The sequence below is a fragment of the Silurus aristotelis genome (assembly GCF_946808225.1).
Source record: "Silurus aristotelis genome assembly, chromosome: 6".
Taxonomy (NCBI): domain Eukaryota; kingdom Metazoa; phylum Chordata; class Actinopteri; order Siluriformes; family Siluridae; genus Silurus; species Silurus aristotelis.
In genome coordinates, this window is record NC_139579.1 from 12,592,283 (window position 1) to 12,620,057 (window position 27,775).

General features: G+C 38.2%; 1 protein-coding gene across 26 annotated transcripts in view; it reads right to left on the bottom strand.

Annotated features, from left to right (window-relative positions):
* adgrb2 (adhesion G protein-coupled receptor B2) overlaps positions 1-27,775 on the bottom strand; it is a 345,493-nt gene that overhangs the window by 100,887 nt on the left and 216,831 nt on the right. For all 26 annotated transcript variants that reach the window (XM_083543184.1, XM_083543174.1, XM_083543172.1 and 23 more), the window contains 2 exons: positions 27,402-27,504; positions 23,047-23,090 (listed from right to left, as the gene is read on the bottom strand). In XM_083543184.1, the coding sequence (XP_083399310.1) occupies positions 23,047-23,090; positions 27,402-27,504 (147 nt within the window). The remainder of the gene's footprint in view (positions 1-23,046; positions 23,091-27,401; positions 27,505-27,775) is intronic.

A 27,775-nucleotide genomic window follows, 5' to 3' on the forward strand; every position in this document is an offset into this window, starting at 1 on the left:
GGCAGCGCAGTGCCTGGCCCTGTCCTTTACCGCTGTGTCCTTGGCGGGAAAAAACCCTACCGCAATTAAATGACCAGATTAGTGTCAGCGGGTATCTGACTTTAAAGCTCGACTTTTTTTTTTGTTCACTTTAAAGCTATCTGATGGGTGATGATCAGAAAATAACCTAAATGAACTCACCTTTTATTTATTTTTTTGTTTTCCTGCACCCAAACTATTACTTTAACATTTGCAATAATGAAAGCAAATAATTTTCTTTTTCCAATTTTTAAATTTTTTTATTTTTTTAAATACTATAAGGACACCATCCTATTAGAAAGCGAATAAATATCTGGGATTTAAATACAGACTTAGGTGTTAATAGCAGCTTAGATCCTCACAAAAATTGATAAATTGATAAAAAAAAATAAAAATCCAAAGCATTTCTTGCCAATACATATAAAAAAATATTACATTTTATAAATAAATAAAATATTGGTAATAAATATCGTTATGAAGGAGTAGTGCAGCGGTGCGCAACGAACGTTTGCTGTTTTATAAAAAAAGGTGTCATTATCGTGTCCCGTTTTCTCAGATATTCTCAGGCATACGGGCCGTTCAAACAAAACCTTAAAACTTCTTTTTGAAGCCTGAAGACATAGACACGATCATGACGTCCTAACTGGTAAATTCTCTTCGCATTCGCAGCAGTTACGCTACCAACGTTTCTTATAAGAAGCTAACTAATGCTAATCGGTTCAAAACGAGCTTGCACCGGTTTCTAACAATCGCAGACGCCTCAGGAACGCCCCAGGAATGCCGACTCCTAACAGCCATCTTGTTTTGTTTTTTTAATTTCCTTTTCAGTCCATATTTTCTATCATGTTTTTTTTTTTCCAGGCTAAATACAGAGATGTATGCAGTTTTCACATTTAGATGCTGGAAAAAAAAAAATTAACCCAAATTCAGAACCAAATCAGATTTTATTTTTGTATATACAAAAATAAAATAATTTATGTCTAGTGATAATAATCCAAGCTATTGAACATATGATCACGGATCAAAGGCGATAAAGCCAGATGTCACGCTAGGAAACGCTGCTTGAGGCACGAAGCATTAGCCATGAAGAATAAATCTCAGTTTGACAAAAAAAAAACGGTTCGGGGTAACATGGAGCCAAAAAACGAAAACTTTACCCCTGTGTCAAACTCACGTATATAAGGAAAACCTGGAGTACACGAACTGTAATAGCATCGTGACCCCACTCAGATCTTGAGCGCACACGATCGACCATCCATCATCATAACAGCTACATGCTAACGGGCTTCTAGCTTTGGAAAACGTTTCGGCAATGGAAGTTCTGACAAAACAGCTTAAACCTTTAGAATAGTGAAAAAAACAAACAAACATGGCCACCTTTATGTTCCTGACACTAAGTCTAAGCTTCTTTACAGAGATTAGCCTCCTTTTTTCGCTTTAACGCTGACCCCAAGCAGGAATCGAACGCCTTGGCTGGATTTAACACCTTTCTTTGCTAGCGGGGATCAAGAAGAAAAGACGTAAACAGAAGCTAAAAACTTTTTTTTTTTCTTTTTTGAAAAGTGCAGTACCTCCGTAAGGTTTTAGCAAGTTGGTTGATGTAGAAAAACGGAGGGAGGAAAAGACGTAGGACGAAGTAGCAGCCGGGATCCTGAGGACTCGAAGCATATGTGGCACGCATTCAGTTAAAAAAAAAACAACTATTCTAAAAAAAATACAAAATCTGACTATTCTAGGTGTTCCCTCCATCTCCAAATAAAACAGGCAGATCTTTTCCTCCTCGTCCTCACCACCATCATCATCTTAGAATAGACATGAGCTAAACTTCTACTCACCAAATCACCAAAAGTAGAGATGCTCCGTGAGCAGGCGAGTGCTTACTGTGTTATATTGGTTATATACTGACACACACACGCACACACTGTCCCTTATCTTAAAAACCCTGCCCTCAAACACACACCCATCCGCACACAGGAGGTACCCCATTATTTCCACATCAGGGGATTCGGATCTCATGCTATATTTAGACCCGCGTAGGGGATCCCACGCTCCGACGTCTAACAAAGCTGTGAACTTCAACGCACAAAGGCAACCCTGATAGACTGCACCAACCCCTGACGAACGAAAGGTCAGAAAAAGGCAAAGAAAGAGAAAGCTGGAGAAGGAGACGATGAATAAATACGTCCTCCGACGCAAAGTAAAAGTGACATGCGTTCATACAGCAGGATGGATTCTGTGTCGAACCAATTGGGCTCGTTTGAAGCATTAGACGTTCAGGGATTAGTGTCACTTTGAGGAATGAGAACAAAAAAAACGCAATGCTGTCGTTACGTAACCTTGAGGAGACCCTTGTTCTCCAATTATGCTGTTCAGGAGTTATTCTTGTTTGTCGCGGCGACTAAAATAAGAACTGATAGGAGTAAATCAATTCCAGGATTTAGCAGCGTTTGGTTGTAGGGACGTGCAGCATTCCGTCTTCATTACTGCATACCCCCCCCCCCCCCAAAGAAAAGGGGGGGGGGGTGTATACCCCAAGATGACGCTAAATAATCCGGGTAGCGTAAATAATTCCGTTCAATCCCTGGACATTGAATCGCGAACATGCAACGCAAAACAGTGCATGCATCTATGAGAGTGCAATCGGCCCTGGTATCTGTGCAACAAGGAAATTTTTGCCCTCTCTTGTCCTTCGGAACAATGCTAATCCCTCAAACAAGAGTAGACGGTGCTTATTTTTTTTTTCTATTTCCTCTTCTCGGATTTGCCGACGTGGTCTTGTGGCTCATGTGTTCTCAAGGATTCGCCAGGTTTTACAATCTGAAATGGTTTAATGGTTTTTACTTACTATAGCCCAGTCCCAGTGGTGGACACCAACAAATATAATTTGTTACCGTACTTAAGTAGCTTTTTCACATATCTGTACTTTACTAAAGTTTTTCCATTTGTGGGAGATTTTGACTTTAACTTTAATACATTTTAAAGTCAAATTCTCAACTACTTTTTGAGAAAACTGTCTTTAATTTTTTTTTTTTTTATGATTGGAATAAAACATGTCAATCACGTAGCAAGACACCAATCAGGGGGTTTTGAACTCGTTTGATTGGCCCTTGGTAAATCTCCTCATCACCAACATACAGTTCAGCGTCAGTTCAAAGGCAGGCAGAACATTCAAAAAGGAATAAATAATGAAGAAACTCCAGACTCGAACTCGCTACAACACCCGTGACTTTATTTATGCGATTTTCATGGAGGCTCATGAAAATTGTAATAGATATCAATTCATTTTTGAGTCATTAATATCATTTTATGAATAGATCAGTGTGTTGAGAGTAACATTCGAGTCTTTTTACATAAACTGAGTCGATTAAGTGAAGAGTCTTGTGACAAAAATGATAATAGGAACGTTATAGCCATAATAAATCATAGTACTTTAAAAACTTGAGTACTATGATTCCGATGTTCTGCCGAATCGATGTCTTTGTGAATGACCAAGTGTCCAGGTGTTCCTATTAAATTGGCCAGTGAGAAAATTTGATTATTTTTTTGGTCCAACCCTATTAACGAATCCCTGAGATCCTCCGACATCCTATTCCAAGTGTATTTCATTACATTTATGGCAATCAGTAGATTCCAAATACAAAGCGACATCCAATGAGCTCATTTATATAGCTAAAGGTTGAGGGCCTTGCTCAAGGGCCCCAGCAGGCACAGCTTGGTGGAGCTGGGATTGGAACTCATCACCTTCCTTAACTATTAAGGTTTTATTTGCACAATTAATGACCTTATATATAATAAATGAATGGATGAATGAATCAACAAATCGATGAATTAATGAATCGATGAATCAATGAATTGATGAATCAATGAATCAATGAATCAATTATCAAATGAAAACAATTTATGATACTAGACCAAGCTGTGTGGTTATGTAGCTTGGATGTGTAGCTGATCTGCAAGGATTAGGTGGCAGATAAGGGTGTCATCGTTCCAGACACACTCACACACACACACACACACACACACACACACACACACACACACACACACACACACACACACACACACACACACACACAGCTCATGCCTGGCAAACTCTTAGTTGAGATTTGACCCCACAAAGCAGCTTGAAATTCCAGGTCATTTAAGAAATTGGTACAGAACCAAGGCTGAGCTCTTACCTGCTAATGCCTAATGACCTATCGATCATGGGGGGACTGGGGCGGGCTGAATCAATACAGATATTTATAAAGCATTTCATCTGGAACACAGTCGCCGTAATGTTGTGCAACTGACCACCATGCGGAACGCCGGCATGCGGTCTCAACAAAACAAAACAAAACACACTATATTGACAAAGGTTTGCAGATACCTGACAAAATAAATGTGAACGCTGACTGCACCCCAGGCCACTTCATCTTCCCACCTACATCTGTACCCAACACCCTTGCGGTTGATGAACACAAATGTCCACAAGCACATTCCAAAAAAAATTTAGCGAAACATCCTTCTAAAAAAGTGGATGAAATTAAAAGAGCAAATTGGAACTAAATGTGGAATGCAAACCTCAAAAAGCAACAGGTGTCCACAAACTTTTGGTAATATAGTGTACTTCTAAGAGAATATAAAATAAATTTTTTAAAACGTCCACTAGGGGTCTTTATTTAGAAATAATTTCTAATTGGAAATCTTTTCGGATTTTCAAGCTGAACGAAATAATCATTAAGGTCTTTTGGGGGCAATGTGGCTCAGTGGAGATGTTGGACTTCTGCTCAGAAGAATCCATCATCAAGCTGCCACTGCTGAGTCGCCTCTAATGCTCAGTCACTCAAATGTAAATGTACTTCAGTGATAAAGGAAGTGTCACGAATCTTCCATGCTCAGTAAACAAATTCACCAAAGGACACCAGACATTTAGGACACCAGACATTTCAGCCGTATGTTGTTTCTACCCCGTTGTGCTACAACACGCTTGGAGGCACACCATGGTATGAAATTTCCTCTACTTTTGACTTTTCCAGCCATATACGGTTCTTCCCAAAAGTTTTGTATAGGACATCCTTGAGATGCGCTAACATGAAACCTGTTTCACTTAATGGTGGACGATGCGCTAAGAAGAAATGCTTTGTAGCTTGGTGTTAAAATGGCAGATCTAGAATGGCAAGCTATTGAGCAGAAAAGAACCCTGTTGAAAGATTCACGTGGTTAGGCATCAACCACGTAGTTAAACACCAATCAGGGTCGAGCGCGTGCTCTGTTTTGAACTCGTTTGATTGGCCCTTGGTGAATCTACTTATCACCAACATACAGTTCAGCGTCAGTTTAAAGGAAAGCAGAACATTCAAAAAGGAATAAATGATGAAGAAACTCCAGACTCGAACTCGCTACAACACCCGTGACCTCATTTATGCGATTTTTATGGAGGCTCATGAAAATTTGTCAAAACTCACTTTTGACTAAAGGGTGCAGCCAAAAGCGTACCATAAGTGGAAAATAATATCTAAAATTTTTTTTTACAAAAAGCAAAAAAAAAAAAGGAGAAAACCATAATAACAGCAGCTTGTGTAGTTTTTTTTATTTATTTAGTTTAGTTTTTCCTTCATCGTAAAAATGAAGGATATTTCGAGGCCGGGTGTTTGTATGTGGCCAGATTGTCGAGTCTGGATTTTTTCGCTGATGTACATGGAAAGTCGGGATTTCTGCAGGCAGATGGTGCAGACATATGGGCGTTTAAAACACTGAACTGTGAGCAACGTAGAACTGGCCCTCGCCGAGCGACGCTATTATTAAATAAACACGAGTAGGAGCTGATTTGTCTGCCAATGCATAACATAATCCCTGAATGAGAGTGCACATGTGCATGCTGTTTTTACCACACACACACACACACATACGCGTGTTAAGAAAAAATACAAGACACTGTGCAGCGTTGCTACAGTAGAGAAAGTGTTGTTTATATCACCAATTAATGAAGAGATAATAAAATAATTACGGATTTGTATTTCGGACACCTGATTTTTCCAGTTATATGGAGATTCACAGTTGTATTGCATCTTATGTCTGTGGATGAACCTGTAAGACCCAAACTTTCTCCAGCATGACAAAACCTCCATGAGTTGGAACGGAAGATCTCCTGCTATAGAGCTCTAAACCTATGGAACACGTTTTTCACGCTGACCTCCTCACCTCCTCACCTCCACACCTACATCATTACATCAATTTTCTAACTGGCTGAATGAAATCTCACAAAACTCAACATACAGCAGTTTATTATAAGAGTTTATTATAAGAGCAAATTCGTATTAAATGTTTAATGGGATGTTTTAGCGATGCGTGTAAAATCGTCCTAAACCCACGCGGTTCGCTAGAGCCATTTTCTTCAATTTGATGCAAACAAAGCTTCATAATCGAACATAAACGCAACGAATAAGTCGGGACAATCGTTAATACCAACCCTAAAACTCGACCAATTATAAAAATTAATATATAAAATAAAACTTTTTTGTGAAATATATATTGGAAATATATATATATTTATATATTTTCATTCCCCCACATACAGTATATTGGTAATGTTTTTGGCAATTATATGCAATAATCTCAGTGAAATAATAATTAGTTTCATGTGCAAGAATTTTTATAATTATTATTATTTTTTTATTTATTTAATCTTTACTGATTTGGTGAGCAACTGCAACCAAACAATTTCCCTATGAGATCAATAAAGTATTACGAATCTGATTCTTTTTTTTTTTTTTTTTTTTATCCTTCCCATCTCATTTGTACTCGTGAGGTTCGAAAAATATAGCTGTAGTACTGCTTAAAATTTAGAAGACAGGATAATAGTAATATTAGCTAATACTATTATAAATATGAGTTTCTTATTTCCGGGTTGAAGCAAGAAGCTAGAATTTTTTTTGGGCTAGGAATTGTCCAAATTGTGTCATTTTTTCTTAAAGAAAACTGACAAAAGAGTAGAAATGTATTAAATCGTGTCCGAGAAATGCATTGGTATAAAACTTTTCCGTCTTGTACAGTTCACTTCAAATCCTGTAGGTTTAGATACTTAAATACTTGGTTGCCAGATTGAAGATTAAATTTTTTTTGTAATATTTGTCACAAAAAAATTGTTATATAGAGAATACAATTTGCAATGAAAACTAAACCTGATTGGCTGCTCGGAAAATTGCGCATTACATAAAAGAGACTAATATGAAATAATAAAGAAAACGAGAAAATATATTTGATCATAATAAAGTGGTAGTTATATAGAAACAAATGTGTTTCGATGTGCAAAACAGGAAGTACAAATAGTATGGAAGGTAATGAAGTATGACAAAAGCAAACCGAGAACATTATCAGTGACAATGACGATGTACAAAGTGTCCATCTGAACATTATCTGATGTTTTTTTTCCCAGTATTAAAGCAGTTTCAGACATATTTTAGCCACAACAGATGCTACAAAATGTGCCTCCTAATACATTCAAAGTTCAAAGAAGATGGGAAACAATGCGTATCGATTCAGTCTCCTATAGATTCACCTGTACACCAACAGGTAAACATCCTTCCCTGCCTCGATCTACACAATAGACTTCTGCTCATTTCAATAACTTATTTATTTATTTATTTATTTATTTATTTATTTATTTATTTATTTATTTATTTTGTTTTAACCCCATTGCGTTCATCCTTTCTGTTTACTTCAGACAGTCCGATGGAAATTAACATCTTTTATTAGGCAGGTCATGACTCTGGGATGAAATATTTTCCTAGCGTTCAGATCTCAGACATAAAACATGGTCATGTTAAAGGTCGAGGGCGGATTTTGTACGAAGCGAGACATCACGTAGACGATAGGGAACGGTTTGGGAAAAGCGCTAGTCGTTAATTTAATGCTCTTACACTATTATTATATCTCATTTATACGGAAACCACATGCAGAAATATTCAGCTGACATATGAAGCTTTTTTTTTCTTTCAGTTGAGTCAAGGGGTTCAAACTTGTAAAGTAATGTAAAGGATGTCTGATTTTCCAACCATATTTGGTTCTCCAAACTAACCGCAAAGTCGGAAGCACACGGTTGTATAGGATGCTCTGGATGTGCTAACATGAGATTTCTTATCACTTGAACCAGGAGAATTTAAGCATTTAAAGTTGGAGTTGGAAGATCTTGTGCTATAGAACTCTGATCTCAACCCTAATGGGATGAATTAGAATGCTGACTGCACTCCAGGACTTTGCAAAGGTTGACTGAGCCCAAATCTCCTAACCCTAAACCTAACCCTATCCCTAACCCAATCCTAATCCTAACCCTAAACCTAATTCCATCCCTAAACCAAGACTTACCCTAACCCAATCCCAAACCTAACTTCATCCATAACCCAATCCTAATACTAACTCCATCCCAAACCCAACCCTGACCCTAACCCAATCCTAATCCTAACCCTAACTCCATCCCTAACCCAATCCTAATCCTAACCCTAAACCTAACTTCATCACTAACCCAATACTAATCCTAACCCTAACCCTAACTCCATCCCTAACCCAATCCTAATCCTAACCCTAAACCTAACTTCATCACTAACCCAATACTAATCCTAACCCTAAACCTAACTCCATCCCTAACCCAACCCTGACCCTAACCCAATCCTAATCCTAACCCTAACCCTAACTCCATCACTAACCCAATACTAATCCTAACCCTAAACCTAACTCCATCCCTAACCCAACCCTGACCCTAACCCAATCCTAATCCTAACCCTAACCCTAACTCCATCACTAACCCAATACTAATCCTAACCCTAAACCTAACTCCATCCCTAACCCAACCCTGACCCTAACCCAATCCTAATCCTAACCCTAAACCTAACTCCATCCCTAACCCAACCCAGCCCTAACCCTAGAATCTCTACATCCACATTCCAAAACCCTATCCCTAACCTTAAACCTGTCCTTAACACAACCCTAACCATGTCCAACCCTAAACCTAACCAAAGCCTAACAAAACCCTAACCGAAACTTAACCTTAAACCTAAACCAAACCTAAACCCTTAACCTAACAAAACCCAACAACCGAACCCTAACCCTACCCTAAAACTAGCTTGAGACCTCACCCTTACGTAATGCTAATCATAATTATAATGGATATTATAATGACATTATTAGCAGCAGCGAACTTTTCAAGAAACATCAAACGGAAATAGAAATTCTCCCGCTGAATCACTGCGCTGCAGGATGTGTGCTTACTGATTACAACACAAAGACTGAAAGTGTCCGGACAGTGAGACGTCTGGGCCTCTTCTTGTCTGATAAAGAATCTTAGTGACCGTGACATGGGTCAACACCACTACTCAATTAAAAATCCTCAAAAGGCTCCGGAAAAATCACTCAAAACCCGCTCGCATACGTATTGGGGTCCAGAGGGCCAAATACTGACAACGCTGTACAGAGTGGTGTAACGTGGAAAATCATGGCTTCCATTACAGCCATGTCACCTCACGGCCTTCAGCCTAATAATAATAGTAATGCAATCGATCTCTCTCTCTCTCTCTCTCTCTCTCTCTCTCTCTCTCTCTCTCTCTCTCTTTGTCTCTCTCTCCCTCCCTCCCTCCATTCATTGAGGGGTGTGTGTGTGTGTGTGTGTGTGTGTGTGTGTGTGTGTGTGTGTGTGTGTGTGTGTGTGTATACGGAACACATTTGAGATACAATAAGGAACATTAGGAATGGTTGAGATGATGCTGCATATCTCCTTCTTTCTTTCTTTCTTTCTTTCTTTCTTTCTTTCTTTCTTTCTTTCTTTCTTTCTTTCTTTCTTTCTTTCTTTCTTTCTTTCTTTCTTTCTTTCTCATACAAGGAATTAGGACTATTCTAGTAGTGTTACATTCTATCCCTCCCTCCAAATGTTAATAATAATAAAACCTCATTAATAAATAAAAAAAACCCGACAATTTTGTTTTGCCTAAAAAGTACGACCGTGACGCTCCGAGCCGCCGCTAGTTTTCAGACTAAAGCCTGTTTGCTAGCAAAGTTCGCTGCAAAGTAGAATAGATTTCAATGCAAACCGCACCTAAGACTTTGGCGCACTCCGGAAAAAAAGCAATGGGTTCTTTATCTGATCAAAAATGAGAGACGTTATATAAGAGCCGGCGCTACTTTGTCCTGCAGGGAAGAGTTGTTGGAAGCGATCGAGCGCAGGGGTGAAATGGTAGAAATGTGCAACACTAAGCTGTCTGTCTCTCAAACAAAAAAATTAATAAATATAAAAAAAAAATAAAAAATAAAATAAATATATATATATTAAAAACAAACTGCTTCTTTCAAATGATAAATAAGATCATTCAGTTTCTTACTGTTAATTCTGAATTAAATCAGTGATGCATTATTTTTTAAGGTAAAAAATAATGACACACCGCATGTGTACAGAAACCACACTAAAATAATCCTAATGAAATATTTAGCTGACATATGAAGTTTTTTTTATTATTAGCCAATTAGCCATTAGTCTGAAGTTGTAAGGAACCTTGATTCGCTGAACAAAAGTGTTTGTACACCGAATTATTCCAGCCATGTGTGATTCTTTCCCCAAATGTTCTCAGAAATTTGGAGACACAACTGTATTGGACGTCTTTGGATGTGATATTCTGAAATATTTCCTTCACTTGATCTAAGAGACCCAAACCAGATACATGACGATTTACGCTTTAGATGGGTTGGAGTGGAAGATCTCCTGCTATAAAGCTCTATAAACCTATTGGAGATTTTCGGGATGAATTGGAACGCTGCGTGCACACCAGGACTCCTCACCTGAACCTCACCTGCACCAGTAGACTTTACTAACTGGTGAATGAGCACTCCAAACATTTTAGTGGAACATCTTCCCTGAAGAGTGAAGGTTCTTATGAGTGAATGAAGACTAAATATGGGATGTTTATCAATTTTATTGACTTTATTTTGGAAAAAAAGATTATTTGTTTAAAAACACTGCTCCGTTCGTTTTACGCGGAAGCTCCGTGTGTGTTTGGGTTCTAAATCGAGTGCGAGACGCTGGAAGACGTCTACAGTCTGAAGTAAACATGTTTCTCGTTCTCTAATCCTAAGCACTTCAAGGTCGATTGACTTCTCTCACTGACGTTGGCTGATAAAAGCTGAGCCTCCTACAAATAAAAAAAAAAAAAAAGAGAGAAAAGATCACGCTGGCTTCATTGCGCACTTAGGCAAACGCAAACAGCTGACGGGGCTTTGTTTTTTTTCCCGGCGTCTCTCGAGCAGTCTGCGTGAACCCAAACTCACCGGCTCATTTAAAACAATAAACGGAGTGTCCTTTTCACACCGAACTGCCAAAGACTCCCCAACACTGTGAAAAGGCCACGGCCGCCTACGACCTGTTGGCAATTGACAAACACTTCCCTGGCAGGAAGGAGTGAATAACAGATAGAGGGAGAGAGAAAAACTGGACATGCGTATGTACTCGATATTATTATTAATATTAGAACCCCTGCTAAATATAAGCATAGAAAAATTGTCTTGAATATATGTGGCACAATTTTTGGTACACGTTCAATCAATACTTTGTGGTAACACTTTTTGAGGATGTTTTTTTTTATAATAGCTCGTGAGGTTGGAGGATACATGGCAAGGAATTTGGAGATCATTCCTCTATACAGAATTCCACCAGATCCTCCAAATTTTGAGGTCTATGCTAATGGACTACATTCCTATTAAGTTCAAATTCCCATTTCTGAACTTGGGAAACAGGGAGTCCCAAATGTGCGCTCTAAACAAAATGTACTGTTCATATAACGGTTCATCTCGGTGCTCGTCACATCCGTTTTTCCGAGCGCGTAAAGCCGTCGAGCCGCTCAACTAGAAAGACAGAGACGAGAGAAATAGAGATGTAGTGTAGAGTGAGAGAATGGAATAGTGATGGTCTGTCAAAATCGGTGGGTAGTGGAGCAGAACAGGTATATGTTACATACACACACACACACACACACACACACACACACACACACACACACACACACACACACACACACACACACACACATATATATACATATACCAAAAAAAAAAGAAAAAAAAAAAAAAAAAAAGACCTGGATGACCTGGAGGAAAGAGTGTACGGTCACAGGAGGAGAAATGAGAGATGCTGGGGAAAAGAGATATAGATTCTGCTTCATGGTGAAAAATCTCAGAAGAAATGGTCATGAATAAATGTAAAACATATAAGAAAAAAAAAGGAATCCCCCCAAAAAAATGGAAAGAAAAATGTCAATCTTAGGTGCTTTTAGCCAAAGTGATTGGAAAGTAAAAAAATGTGAGAAAAAGATGAACAAGATGAATATGCTGCATAAAAAAAATTAAAAATAAATAAATAAATAAATAAATAAATAAATAAATAAATAAATAAATAAATCTTATTACTAGTAATTATTATTATTTATTATTATTATTGTTATTATTATTATTATTATTATTTTATTATTATTACTATATTATTATTATTATTATTATTATTATTATTATTTATATTATTTATATTATTATTATTATTATTATTATTATTATTATTATTATTATTATTATTATTATTTTGGGGAAGTGGTGGCTCCAACGGTTAAGGCGCTGGGTTACCGATCGGAAGGTCGGTGGTTCAAGCCCCGGTATCGCCAAGCTGCCACTCTTGGGCCCTTGAGCAAGGCCCTTAACCCTCTATGCTCCAGGGGACCCTTACGAGAAAAATAAATCAAGGACCGCGACGTGGGGCCGCCTTCCCGTGGGCTCATCACCTGCAGGAGGGACCGTAAGGGACCGGTGCTGAGAGGATTGGGCAGCAGTCGAAGGCGGAGGCCTTGACAGCCCGATCCCTGGACACGGAGAAGTGTCTGGGGAATCTGGTTAGACTGCTGCCCCCGCGACCCGAATTACAGATAAGCGGGAGAAGATGAAATTATTATTATTATTATTGTATTATTCATAACATTATTACAATCATCATCAACGCTATGTTTCCCTGCCTTGCCGTTAATGTACCTGATCCACCCACGTGAACCGATCTGAGCTCTGGACAGCAGTGGTGAAGACAAAGTAGGAGAAAGACGAACATGGTGCACAGTTGGAAAAGGAAGTGGCATTAAGATGAAAGGAGGCACCCTGAGTGCTATTTCACTTCAAACAAAGGTTGGAAGAGGTATAAAAGAAAGAGGAAAAAAAAAAAGAAGAAGTAGAAGCGAATGTTGTGTAGAGACGAGGTCTTTCAGCGTAGCAGAGAGCCAGGGATCATTAGCAGAGCGAGGACGAGGAGAGTCCCGGAAGCGTGGTGAAGCCTTATACAGCGCAAGTGATGAAAAGACTTCAGAAGTGTGTGTCTCGGCTGAGATTACTGTCCAAAATTGCTACAAAATTATTATCTCCGTTTATCTCTGTGATTTGGAATCCCGGTGCAACCATTTTTGATTCAATGGATTCAGTTGCTTCGGAGTTTCAGAGATTCCAAAGTCATTTCATTGCTGAGATGATTGTCATCCCCGACTAGCTGGACTTTTCTTAGCCGTCCTGGTGCACTGGATGGAGTTGGAATCAATTGGAAAACCACTCGCTGCTGTTCTTTATGATCTTGGGTTCCTCAGGTTTTTCCTGGATTATCCCAATAATCAGATAGATTGATTGATTGCTAAAATGAATTTTGGTAGCTGTCCTTATTCAAAACGACTTACATTCATCTCATTCATACAAATGCTATGCTATAAGGTATAAGCTATATGGGCTTTACGAGGGGCCCAGGAGTTGTAGCATGGTTTTGCTTGGGATTTGAACTCGAACTTTGGCTCCTCCAATTCTATCGAACATTTACAGTACGTCCCACCCCCCAGATCAAGTTTTTTTTATATAGTTATAGCTTGTTAGCTGTAACTCATTGTTCATTGATAGCTATGAAATAAAACCTTGAGCTTTAGAGTGAAGCCCTTTACTTTTAATGATCACATTTTTATAAAACTGAGCAGCTAAAATGTAACCCATACAGAAATCTGATATATGGCAATGTATGTAAAGCACATATGTTTGGATTTCACATATACACATATATTGCAATATAGTATAAAAATAGCCGTTATTATAAATGTTTTATGCAACCAATAGAACTTCAAATATGTTCATATATGGCCATATATCAGATTTCTGTATTGGAAGGACCGTGATTGAGGTCCCAGAAATGGCATCTTGAATCCAATGAGCAACCACTTCATGTCTTTTCCATATCTCATACACTACTAGCTGTTTGGGTAAAGAACCTGAACATGAAATGAAATCGTGGCCCAAAAATAATAGTTGGAAATGGATTTTATTTCATTTGTCAGCGCAAGCTATTAATCCGAATGCAAAAAATGTGGGGAGAAAAAAAAAAAGCATAAAACGATGTTCTAACTCAACCCGTGGCGGACCAACAAGTTTGGCCGGATGCCCAATTCCATTTTCAGAAAGAAGCAATATTGTTTCACAACAGCTCTCAATACGGCCGCTCTGCATCCGAGCAGATCCATAAAACTTTACTCGAAACAAATTAGCTCATAACAAACGCAGCACTCCCCCATTCCTCTTCGCCCTAGCGATGGCCGCGCGGCTGCAAAGGCATTAGCGGATCGCTGTGCTAATACAATCCTTACAGTGCATTCATTATGACATTGTAATCAAATGCAATTCATCATGGCCGTGTCGAGGGATCGCTGTGTTTTTTTTTCCTTTCTTTTTTTTTTTGCACAACGCTTTGTGTTTACGGCTCTGATTACAAAGACCCCCGTGCGCTCTGAGAGCTTTGATGATTAGCTTGGAGGTAGAATGCAGTCGGAGCTCTGGCGCTAAGACTCTATCCTGTTTGATGAGGTCAATCGCTGCAAATAAAAAGGAATTTCAGATGACACAGTCGACTAAGTTCGGACAAACTTTACACTTCCATGAAGTAAAAGAAAAAATGCAGAATTTCTATGTTTGCCTGTAAATTAGTCTCCGGTTTGTGGGATAAGAAGATCGGATCATTTTAGTGACTTTGAATATTGTTCATCAAAATAAACGAATCTTCTTTTGGGGGTCATTTAGTTTAACGACTCAATTCTGTTTCCTGTGTAATGCACTGCATAGCGTCTATGGGAGTCACGTGATAAAAAAACAAACTGATCAAACTAAAAGAGTCGAGAGATAAACTACTCAGTTCTGTTTCCTGAACATAAACTACAGAGATTTCGCGATGCTTCGCTCATGCGGTAGAAAATGAACAAATCACTCTTCGAGACGAATCGTTCCTCTGAGTCACATTAAAGACTCCAAATGAATGAATCGTTCATGAACGACCCGTCACTAATGTACTGTATAAAAGCTAGACTAAGGAATATAGATCTTATTACACATGGTGATCATGTCCTTTTGCTTTTTGCAGTTTCAGTATCAGCTACATATTTAACCTCAAAACATGGATGCATGCATCATCAGCTAACCAAGTGTTTTATGCTAAAATCATTGCCATGTTTAATTACGCATATCCTTAGAAACATCGGTATCAATGATCATAAAATGACTAGCAATCAATGCTGCTTTGTTTAGCAAATAGATTTGCTCTTGGTTACAAGGTCATCAATACGTTTACATTCCTATTCGCGGCATTTTGCAGACCCCCCTCTCCAGAGAGACGTACAAAGGTGCTTCGATTCTGTATCAATTAATGAAGCTACACTGGTACACTAGATTACATACTTAGGATAAATCAACCTATGACTCTGTTGAGTGTTTTTGTTTTGTTTTTTGAACAAAGCAAACTTGGAAGTGTTAAATGAAAGAAAGTGTTAGTTTAAGTGTTCCAGGAAGATCTTCACCTGTCACTTGAAGATAGTCAGTACCTCAGCTGTTTGGACATCTAGGGAAAGTTCATTCCTCCACCTTAGTGCCAGAACAGAGAAAAGTCTTGAAGTATACTTACCTCTCATCCTGAGAGAAAGAGGTACCAATCAAGCAGTGTTCAGTGCTTGGGTTTAGAGAGCTATAGCAGATCTTGAGAAGATTTTAAGATTTCAAGAACTTCCACTACAACCAGGGTAAATCAAGTGGTTATATATAGAATAAAAAAAAATAAAAATTGGTTATAAGTGAAATGGTCTAAATACAAAATTTTCTCAGTGTGTGTGTGTGTGTGTATATATATATATATATATATATATATATATATATATATATATATATATATATATATATATATATATATATATATATATATACATTTATTTATAGTATAATGTTTGGGTTAGTTGATCTTTAATATGTTTTCAAAGAGATAAAACACTTTTATGAATCATATTTCTGTATTTATAAATCGCCTGCTCAGCATTGGTGCATAAAAAAAAAAAAATATTTACACAGGGTCGTATTCTAAGTCGGCAACCAAGTCAGAAACTCAAGTTCTAAAAAGACATCAATAATTGAGTATGGAAACTTATCTGCATTCAGACCAGGGTGCTGCATAAAGATTATGTAAAATTGTCCATATACAGTTTGCATTTTTTTTCCAGATCTCAGTGCAGGTCGTATCTCCTCAGAGCACTTTTCTCTCAGAGCCCAATCAGGGAGATAAAAATATGAGGATGGACAGATTTTTTTTCTATTTGCTACTGCGATCATCATCCGTGTAGACTATTCAGATCACAAAACATGTGGCTTGCATATAAATTCACTGCAAATTAGAAGTTTCTTCTCCTGTTTTGAAATAAAGAGGATCCTATAAATATAGTGTGGGTTGGAAAATTGACATTGAATTTACTTTTGGAACAAATTTAGATCTCATCGGAAGGATAAATCTGAGCAGTTTGAGAAGATGTGGCACTTTTACATAGTTGTTACCTTAGGGAAAACCCTATCGCTTTTTCAGCCATGTGTGGTTCTTCTTCAAACTATCAGAGCCACAATTGTATAGTCTCTGGATTTGCTGCAATTTGAGACGAGGAGACTCAAACCTGTTCCAGCATGGCAATGCCCCTGTGCACAAATCCAGCTCTATGAATATCTGCTTTACATTGATTGGATATTGAATGGCCTGCAATGAAGATTGATTGGGATGACCATGAACGCTGAACCCCATGCCTCCTCACCTGCATCAGTATCTGAGTTTTCTAGCAGTCTTGTGGCTGAATAATAAAAAAATCTCTACAGCTCTGGTGGAACATCCCCCCAGAAGAATATTTGTTATTATAACAGCACATGGACTCTGAATGTAGAATGAGGTGTTCAAAAAGCATATTTGAATGTTCTGCTCAAGTGTTCACAAATTTGACCTAATGTCAAGAGAAGTGATGGGAAGATGGGTTAACTGTATTCACATGGGTCTTCGAATCCCGTTAATCAAAATGATGAATCGTCTACACAAACAATCTACCTCATTCTGTTTTCTGTACATAACCTACAAAGATTTTTTTTGAGATGATTCGTTCTTCTGAGTCACATTAAACACTCATCACTGCTCAAGACTATGGCCCTGGACACAGGTTCTTATCAATCACTGCACCCTTATAAGCCATGTCAAATAACCTATACCTCGAATTTATCCTTCCATGCTTGTCTCCTTTAGATTGCTTATTTTAGGAAGGGTTCTCATGTAATTGATCTCATGCTTTATCTAAAGCTCTATGAATTTTGTTTCAGAATTAAATGTTATATCCTGAAACATACAATTAGCGCCCTGGCTACATGACTTTAGCCTGTAGCTATTAATCACCAACTATCATCATCATTTAGCTGGTTGTGACAAACTCAAGAAAGTCCTGAAGCTAAAGTTAAGCTTATCTTGGATGAAACTAGACCATCAATAGTGCTACACATATCCATTGCTCAGACCACCAATAAGACTGGCAGCGTAGGCTGTTAAAAAAGTCCAAAAAGAATTTCTCCTGACTGCCTGTGAAGTATGATTCAGCCGAACAGGCATTATGGGTTTCAATTGGCAAAGTCCAAGCTCAATCACCAGCTATTTACAACAACCAGTCACATCTCGAAGACTTATTTCTGCTTACTTGGGCGACGCCTCATACATTCAAAACGATCTCGGAATGATTTTCCAACTTGGCACTGGTGAAAAATCCGGACCAGGGTTTATCTCAAACATTAATATAGACATTGTTTGGAATAGATATCCGGAGTAGACACATATTTAGCAATAATTTAGTTGGGGTATAGTGTGTGCTGATGTAGGCTGTTGACAATGAGATAGAAAAATTATACATACTATGAATTAATTCATTATTAGATTCTTTAAGATATAGATACAGCTTAGAGGCCCAGCAGTGGCACATTGGTGGTGCTGAGATTTGAACTTCCAATCCAAAGTCCAATGCCTTAACCATTTATCCAACATCTCCATTTAAAAAGTTAAATCACATATATCTGCACTTTATCCAACTGCACTATGTGGAAGAACATACATCTGGATGCACTCACAAGACCAACCGCTCAGAAAATGATCAATCAAGGTAGGTCTCAATTCCGTCCACTTAAATGATGCGAGATGCCATATTGTATTTCTGTACCTTGCTTATAAATATATAATTTTATACACAATATATACTTATATACTTTGCCATTCATTTGATATACAGACACATAACCATAGATTGTCATGGTTGGTCCACTTGTCCACAGTCCCAAACACCTTCTAGGATGAGGTCCCATCAAAATAGTTTTTGGGGGTTGAGGTCATTGAAGCCACTCGAAACACCTCAAATGACTCGGGGGAGCATTTACGTATGTAAAACGTATGTCCTGTCAAACATCTCCGGGGCAGATTTTACCAGTTTCGGGCAGAATTTCAAGCTTGCTCTTTGTTCTAACTTGCTGTCCGTGATGAAATCGCAGATGTGGTAATGCACGTGGTCAGAATAGCATCAGTTACACCATTAGTCTTAAAACTGTTTAATACAACCTCATATATTTACTTATTGGACCAACCAGTCAGTAAAAGATTAATACACATGGTTCTCCGTTCCATCTTGGACCATCTGGTCAATTGTCAGGGCAAGAAACCTTTTTCTAGGTTCTAATTCATTACTAAGTTCTAGATCCAGGTCCAGAAAATTTAAACACAATAGTATGTTCTTGAAACGTTTCTCCAACCAGTTAATCTGCATTTCCTCCTTTTTTACAGCAAGTGCTTCCCTAAATCCAATTCCTCCAGATCATCAGATCTCTTATTAATGCTCTGTATACCAGCAGATCAAGGACATAGGGGCCAGAAATTTGCTAATGACCACTATCTGGGCAAGCCTCGTTGGAAGCTACAATCAGGCAGGTGCTTCTAAACCATGAGAGCTCATCATCGCCCTGTGTTCATACTATCTACAGCTGTGCAGTTTATCACATAATTAATTACTATTTATTATACCCAACATTTGTAACCTGTACTGAACTCTCTCTCTTACACACACACACACACACACACACACACACACACACACACACACACACACACACACACACACACACAAACACAAGTACCATGTATTACTATAGTTCATATGACACATTTTTTATGTATAGTTCCTGTCTATATATAGAAATGTCAAATCTGTCAATTCCTGACACTTCCCATCATCACTGCACCACATGGAGAAAAGCTGGCCACAATATTCCGAAGTGTTTTTTATACATCCTATTCCACTTTTAGTCATTGTGGTTCTACCTCATACTGGTACCGTAACCTTGGAGGCACCCGGGTGTAGAGTATAGTATGTTTTTGGATGTAGTAGCATGACATTTTCCCTTTCTTGAACTGGGAAATTAAAATGTGTTCCATTGTGGGGGGAAAAAAAAACAGTTCCATGAAGATATAATCTTGAGAAGATTTTGAGATCTCAAGAACTTCCACTCCAACCTGGATAAATCAAGTGGTTCTATACTTCATGACTTCAATAGGAGACCATTCTGTGCATGCAAGGATGGTTCCAAAATCAATAGCCTAAAGATCCTTGAAGTTACTGAGCAACCCAAGAAGTATGGATTTGGACTGTATTTAATATCAGCTACAGCTGTATTTAATATCAACTACAGCGTTTCAGCACCACAGTTAACATGAACAGTTCTACATTTCAGCACCTGTCACTGAACTGTGCACCTTTTCAACTCAAAATTTCTTCCTCATCACCTCTTTATCTCTGTAAAGCTGCTTTGAGACAGTGTCTATTGTTTAAAGTGCTACAAAAATCTTAATACTATGAATTGAATATGCTTTTTATGGGTTGGAGTGAAAGATCTCCAGCTATAGAGCTCTGACCTCAACCATATTATCCTTTGGAATAAATGTAAACTCTGACTGCACCCAAGGCCTCCTTACCTTACCTACATTAGTACCTGACTTTACTAACACACTTTTGGCTGGAATGAGCACAAATGTCCACAAATAATCTCTCAGGGACATACTTTTGTCCATATAATGTACAATGCAGGACAACTTGTCTGGCACAAAAGAGACTAAAGAGAGATCCCTCTCTTTCACTCATTTACTTTTATTCAAGTAATTTTCATGATCATTGCCAATAATTTGCATGCTAAACTTGTGAGTTTTTCTGTTCTAAAACCTATTAGGTACTGGATTATAAGATTAAATACGAGATGATACGGCATGACTTAACATGAACCGTGGAAATTGCGTTATACGCAGCCCTCTTTCGAACCCAGCACAGAAGCAGATGGTGCGATATTGGGAATAGTGTGATTTAGGCTTGCAAAGATCTCACAGTGTGAACAATCTGATTCCAATAAAAATCACAATTACAGCCTGATTATGCCAAGGCAGATATGAGAGGCTTTACTATTGTGAGTGTGGTACAAAAGTGAAGGGAACAATACTGCACACACACACACACACACACACACACACACACACACACACACACACACACACACACACATGCACACACACACACACACACACACACACACACACACACACACACACACACACACAGTCATACAGACAGACAGACAGACAGACAGACAGACAGACAGACAGACAGACAGACAGACAGACAGATAATTAATAATAATAATAATAATAATAATAATAATAATAATAATAATAATAATAATAATAAATAATTGATTGATTAAAATACAAATGGATAGATAGATTGATAGATGGGGCACAGACATACAGAGAAATATAAAAACAGAAAGAAATATTTGAAGAGAGAGAGAAAGAGAGAGAAATAGAAAGTTAGAGGGTGGCTAAGAGAGATGATCCTCATTATGTTAAAACGTTGGCAGAAAAGAAGAAAGAAGAACAATAGGAGAAAGAGAAACGATCCGAACGGCCCTGTACTGCTGCTGAAAGGCCCAGCGTTTTAAACGAAACCCTGGGTACAAATCTTAATCACAGTGCGGCTGAACCACATTCCTGACTGATCCAGAATTCCATTCGGCTGGAGATGTACGAGGGCTGTGTGTTAATTGACTTTGCAACATTGCAGATGGAAAAGGTTTTCTCTCGCCATAATTACCGCCTGTTCTCGTTCCTCTGCAGCCAGGTTCGGCCCGGTGCTGCGCCGAGGGGCCGGAATAAATTTGGTTTGGATGTAAAAGGCGTGTGCCAACACGACTCAACGACTCAAATCGGCATGGTAACTTTACAGTGTGACGAATTCTTTTAATGATGCTGTCTATTTTTGAGGGATGAAACATTTTAAACTTTTCAAAGTTCATATCATAGCAGTTCCTCTAACAATAATCTATATCTGGATATTCACTATACAGTATGTATATTTTATATACGTCCATTTTTTACTCAAATATAAAGGAAAAAACCTCCACCAGAAAATAATTTTTAATCAATAAATATTTGTTTACTAATGCCCCAAGTCTCAAAACAATCACCAAAATCTGCCATGAGATGATCTGCCACACATCTGGCAATTAAAACCATCCGTGTAGAAAAATAGCAAAAGTGTGTTTTGTGTTCTGATGATTTATTTTTATTTAAAACACCATAATTACTTTAAAACATTAACAATATTTTATCTTCATGCTCTATGTTGAGTTTGGTTTCACTACTAATAAACACATTTGCATAAATCATCCATATTTGTCCATGGATGCTTAAGAGTTTGGGGTTGTTTTAGATCAGGAAAGGGAATTCCAGAAAATGAAAGGAACCCACATGGCACTCAATCCTTACTTTAACATACACCATGTAATTCAGTCTGGACTGAGGCTCACTGGAACACACAATAACCCAAAGAGTACGTCCAAGCTTCGTAAGCGTTATTTAGAGAGCCATCTAGAGTTATCTATCATGGAATGGCCTGCCCAATCACCGCACCTAAATCCTTTTGAACTGCTCTGGTAAACTGCATCGTGAAAAAAAAATCTTTTGGTAAAGTTTTATAAGAGGCATGTCAAAGTATTTCAGCTGAATGTTTGGAGAACTGTCCAGGTGCTGAAACTGTGTAAAGCTGTTAAAGGAGGATTTTTCAATGAAAATAAAGACATTTTCACACCGTTACATGACCTATTTTGTGGCATAGAAACAAAACGAACATGCATATGTGTGTGTCACCGTACCCATAGTGTATATTATAATATTCAACATGCCAGGGCAGAGGTCAGACCTGTATTTTTCATCATATTCACAGTAGGATCAGGAAGCAGTCAGGTAAAAGAAATGCTGCAGCGCTGCAGTGTATACAGTACAGTGCATGCTGCATTACTGATGCTTAATAGATGAAGTCGCATTCAGTGACTCGAGCGAAAGATTTTTTTTTCTTTCCCCTCCGGTTGTGAGATGGGACAGGAAAAGAGGAAGCCAATCCGCACACAAGAATTCAATTAATAGCGTGTCAAAGATTTCATTACTGTAGCTGTAGAGTCAGAATGAATGTGGAAATGCAAACACGCCCCGTAGGCACGGTAATAAGACTGAATAAATACAGATATGAATACAAAAGGGATAGTGTGCATGTGTGTGCGTGTGTGTTGGTGTGTAGGGGTGTATAAGAGCAGACTTACAGGCTGGTGTGGTCCCAGACAACACACTGTGGCTGTGATGTGCCCTATAGAAAAAAGACAAAGAGAAAGATAGAGTGTTAGTGTTGCAATGTAGGTTTTGGGCACAAAAAAAAACAGCAAACAAGAAGTTGATTTTTTTCTTCAATCTGTTCATTCTCATAACAACCTCCACTCTTCTGGAAAGATGTTTCACTAGATATGCGAATATTTGTGCATGTGAAAATTTGGGGTCAGTGATGCTCCAGCGTTCACATTCATCCCAAGGTTCAAGGTTTTAAATAGGGTTACATTTTATTATGGTATATTATATTTGATTATATATATTTCTTTATTATATCATATGGTAAGGTGTCCTAATACTGATGTCCAGAGTTTGTTGAGAATATTTAAAAACACATATTTATGCATATACTGTATATTTGATAGATTTTATAGCCTATTTATTATGAACGTATACATGTGCTTAAAATCTACCTCTCGACCTCTAACCTTCCCAACCCCACTCTTTTGGTTTCTCATTCTGCCCCCAATCGCCATCCAGACTATGACGATTCATTAGCGAAACTTATTTATGATGAATTGATTTGCATGACTCCAGGTTGATTTGTTCGGTTCCAGGCCGGTATGACGCTCTAATCAGGGCTCAGCCATGCGTTACACTGCGACTCACACATCACTGGTTCATCATTGAATTGACTGGCATAATGATCCAATCTGTCCAAGCTCCAGCTCTGCCCATTATCCACCAGTTACTGACCTAAATGACATAATAAGCCACACACAACCTTGAAGAACCATGTACACACTCATGCACTCACACACACACACACACACACACACACACATATAAACACACTTCAAAATTTGTGATTTTAGACAGAAGGAGTCTTTAAAATGGTTAAACTGAAGGATATTGCTAAAGAATTGAGCATACACACACACACACACACACACACACACACACACACACACACACACACACACACACAGTTAGTATTTGATTATAAGTATTCATTGTTGTTACAGTCCACAACTGCACCTTTATATGCACCAAAAGATTTGGCCACCTGACCATATAATTGGCATGTGAATCTTTCTAAACATCCCATTCGACATTTACTGCCCAAATAACCTCCACTCTTCTGGGAAGATGTTTTACTAGACGTCAGGTCCTGATGTAGCTTAGGTGAGGTGACCTGAAGTGCAGCCAGTATTCCAGTTCATCCTAATAGGTTTGAGGTCCAAGCTCTATAGAAGCTCAATCAAGATCTTCCAACTTATGTAGACCATATCTTAATGAAGCTTTATTTATGTAAAAGATATAGATATGGCTGGAAAAATCAGGTGTTTAAATACTCTCGTCCATATAATGTTTGTAGATACATTTTGGGTTGCCAGATTTCCCCCAAACCCACAGTGAAACCGCTACACTGGTTTAAGCACAGTATTTCTTTCAACTCATCTATCTATTGTCATTCTAATGCTGCCCGACTTGTTTTAATTGCTCTTGAGGCGTGAGCTAATATCATGTGAGCCTCAATGGCGTGCTAAAACCACTGCAATCGCTTCCACTTACATCGCCTGTCACTAACAAGACCCAATCCACGGCGCCATCTGATGGATATGGATAAAGTCTGGCTCAGTCTCCATGTCTCAGCAGCCCCTTTGGGTCGAGCTTGATGAGGCATACCGCCTCAGAGCATGTCATACCTTACCGACATCTGCGGCCACGTACTGAACCCCACCCCCTAAACCTCCTAACTCGTGGCCAAGCTCTGCTATGCTCAGCTGCAGCTGACTCAGGACCACTGCTGAGCCGGGCATGACCTACTCTATCCTAGAGGGACTTGGAAAGGTTGGGGATGTGTGTATTCATAAACACACAAACACACAGACTTGCACTAAGTCCTGAAATTCTTGCCGGAGGTATCAGGTGAACGTTGCCATAGAAACCTTGTTCTCAAGGGTGGCAAGGGCTTAAAATGTCAGAATTCTCTCCTGATTTATTATTTTTTTCCAGCCACAGTTGCTGCACACCAACACAAGCACCTCATTCGTGTTTATTAATTTCAAAGTAATAAGCGATGCATAGCATTGGAAGCATTTATTCCTGCGAATATTTTGCGTTTTGCTTAAAAAGAACAGCGACAGTTAGAACACCTGTTTTTTCATCACACACAGTTACACTTTGAAAGGACTCGTTCTTTTGATCGCTCATGAATTAAACGCTTTCGAATCTGTGTTCTTTGAATCTGTGCACTTTCCATTCTCTTTTTTTTTTTTGCTAACATCTCACAACTAGGCTATTTGACACAACCTTCTTTATAAAACCATGCGCTCCTTAGTCTTCCCTGACCTTTGCTTGTCCGTTCGTCCACCTGTTTTCTTAATAAAACCTTCACCAGACCATTTCCTGTATGAATTTTTATTTGCCCCTGAGTTCTTTGACGATCTATTAAAATTTTTCTCAACTCTTCTTTGCTAAGATGGAGAGAATTACGAGAAATTTCACGATCGACTTTGATTGCCTGACGGGAATGCGGTCCGAATGATAGCAGGAATTGTTTATTTTTTTTAAGTACTTAAAGCCCTTGAGTTTTAATGGGAAGTTTGAAGGTTCAAGCCCTGGTATCGCCAAGCCGCCACTCTTGGGCCATCAAGCAAGGAACTTCAGCCTGCGTGCTCTAGGGGCGCTGTATAATGGCTGACCCCCGCTACATGTACACGACAAGTAAAAATCCCCTTACACCCTTAACCTTATTGATATCCAGATTTCATTCAAATAAATAAATAAATAATTACATTGGCCATGCTCATTGACCTGAAGGTCGCAGAAATAAAAAAAAAAAAAAGCATTTCAGGCACATTCATACTGGAGTGGAATTCTAAGTGGGTTTTTAGTGATTAGGCGTAGCATGCTAATAGTGCTAATACTCTAAATGTTCATTCTGAATCATTCTGTCTCAAATTGTTGCGACAAATTGGGAAGCACAATTGTATAGAATGGGCTCGTTCGCTGTGGTCCGAATCCGAGTAAGATCGTTGCCGGTTCTAACTGCAGCATTGTTCTGGTTTCAGAATCACTCGATTCAATCAGACTGTGGTGCATTAGTGCACATCCTTCTCCTACTGCACACATGCACGGAGACTTTGCCTCGCCATATACTTTATTTATAAAACGTATGGGATGAATGACATTTGAGTCTATTGTGTGCCACTGAAACAGTAATAACTTGCACCTCTGTGTGTCCCTGTCTGGTTTTTTTATTAGATGCACAGGAGAAAACCCTTTTCTAGTGCTTGAAGAACAGTGATATTTGAGGAGCCAGCAGAAGTTCATGTTGTTGCTGTTTTTACCTTCTATTTTCTAATTTGCTTGTTACCCTGTTGTGGTCACCTGTTCTGTGTTTCAATAATTTTATTCAGCATTTTTCCACCCTCCTGTTCATCCTGTTCCTATCTCATGGCAAAGTCCAAGTTTATGTTTATTATTATTATTATTATTATTATTATTATTATTATTATTATTATTATTATTATTATTATTGTACATTTTCAGACCTTTGCTTACATATTCGTTGTAGAATAAATTATTCCTTGTTGATGATTATAAGTAACAAACAAATGAATAAATAAAGTGTAATGGTAATAGTGAAAATCCTACGTATTGTCTAAATAAATATATAAAAACATAAGTATAAACAAACAAACACACACAAACACAAATGAACAAACACAAAAGGAAACAAATAAATAAATAGACATATGAATAAAAATGTTATTGAATGAATTGTGGAAATGTTATGCAATGAAACAATAAAATAAATAAATGCACAAATAAATAAATAAATAAATAAATAAATAAATAATCCCACATTGCATTGAGTTCAACAAACATTATTTTGCTGCTAATATGTAAAGTATTATGTACTAATTGAGAGAAGATTTGCTGAAAGTTCTGCTGAACATTTATCTACAGCTTTATGTTACATTGACAAAACTCAAATCATTTCCTTTCCCAGGCTGTAGGTTCAGCACTAATTTAAGGTTTTAACATGGATCTAACAAGCCTGCGTGACCTACATCACGTGTAGGTCACACGTGATGTCGATCCACGTAGGGGAAAAAAATCACTTCATGCTTTTATCGAGAGATTGTTATTAAAAGGTCAGAACGCCTGTAGGAACCTGGATTGCACTAATGATTCATATAGGAGACACTTAATCACTGTTGTACAGCATTGCATTCATATAAATATTGAATAGATGGTAATGATGAATTGATGATGATGATGATGATGATGATGATGATATTGATGATGATGATAATGATGTGTGAATTAATTGATCACCTACATTTAGCAGAGGCGCCAGTTCCACCACTACAACCGGCTCAGTGGGTTTGGGTAGAGGACGTACTGTGACACTTAAAATTTTAGAGCTGATCACCAGAGGATCTCTAAAGGGGAAGAACAAGAACACAGGAAGTGGTGAGGCAAGAAAAACAGAAAGTGTATGAGTTATGGATAATTACAGTAACACAATGATATAGGATACACTATAAAATGTGGTGTATATATATTTGTTCTTGTACTATGATTTATTTAGTAGTTTCACAAGGAGTCTTCAAATCGCAGCATTGAAACAACTACTTTATTTTGGTAATGCCGGATTTCTCATGCCATAGTATACACTATATAGACAAAACAGCCATACAAGGTTCTCTGTCC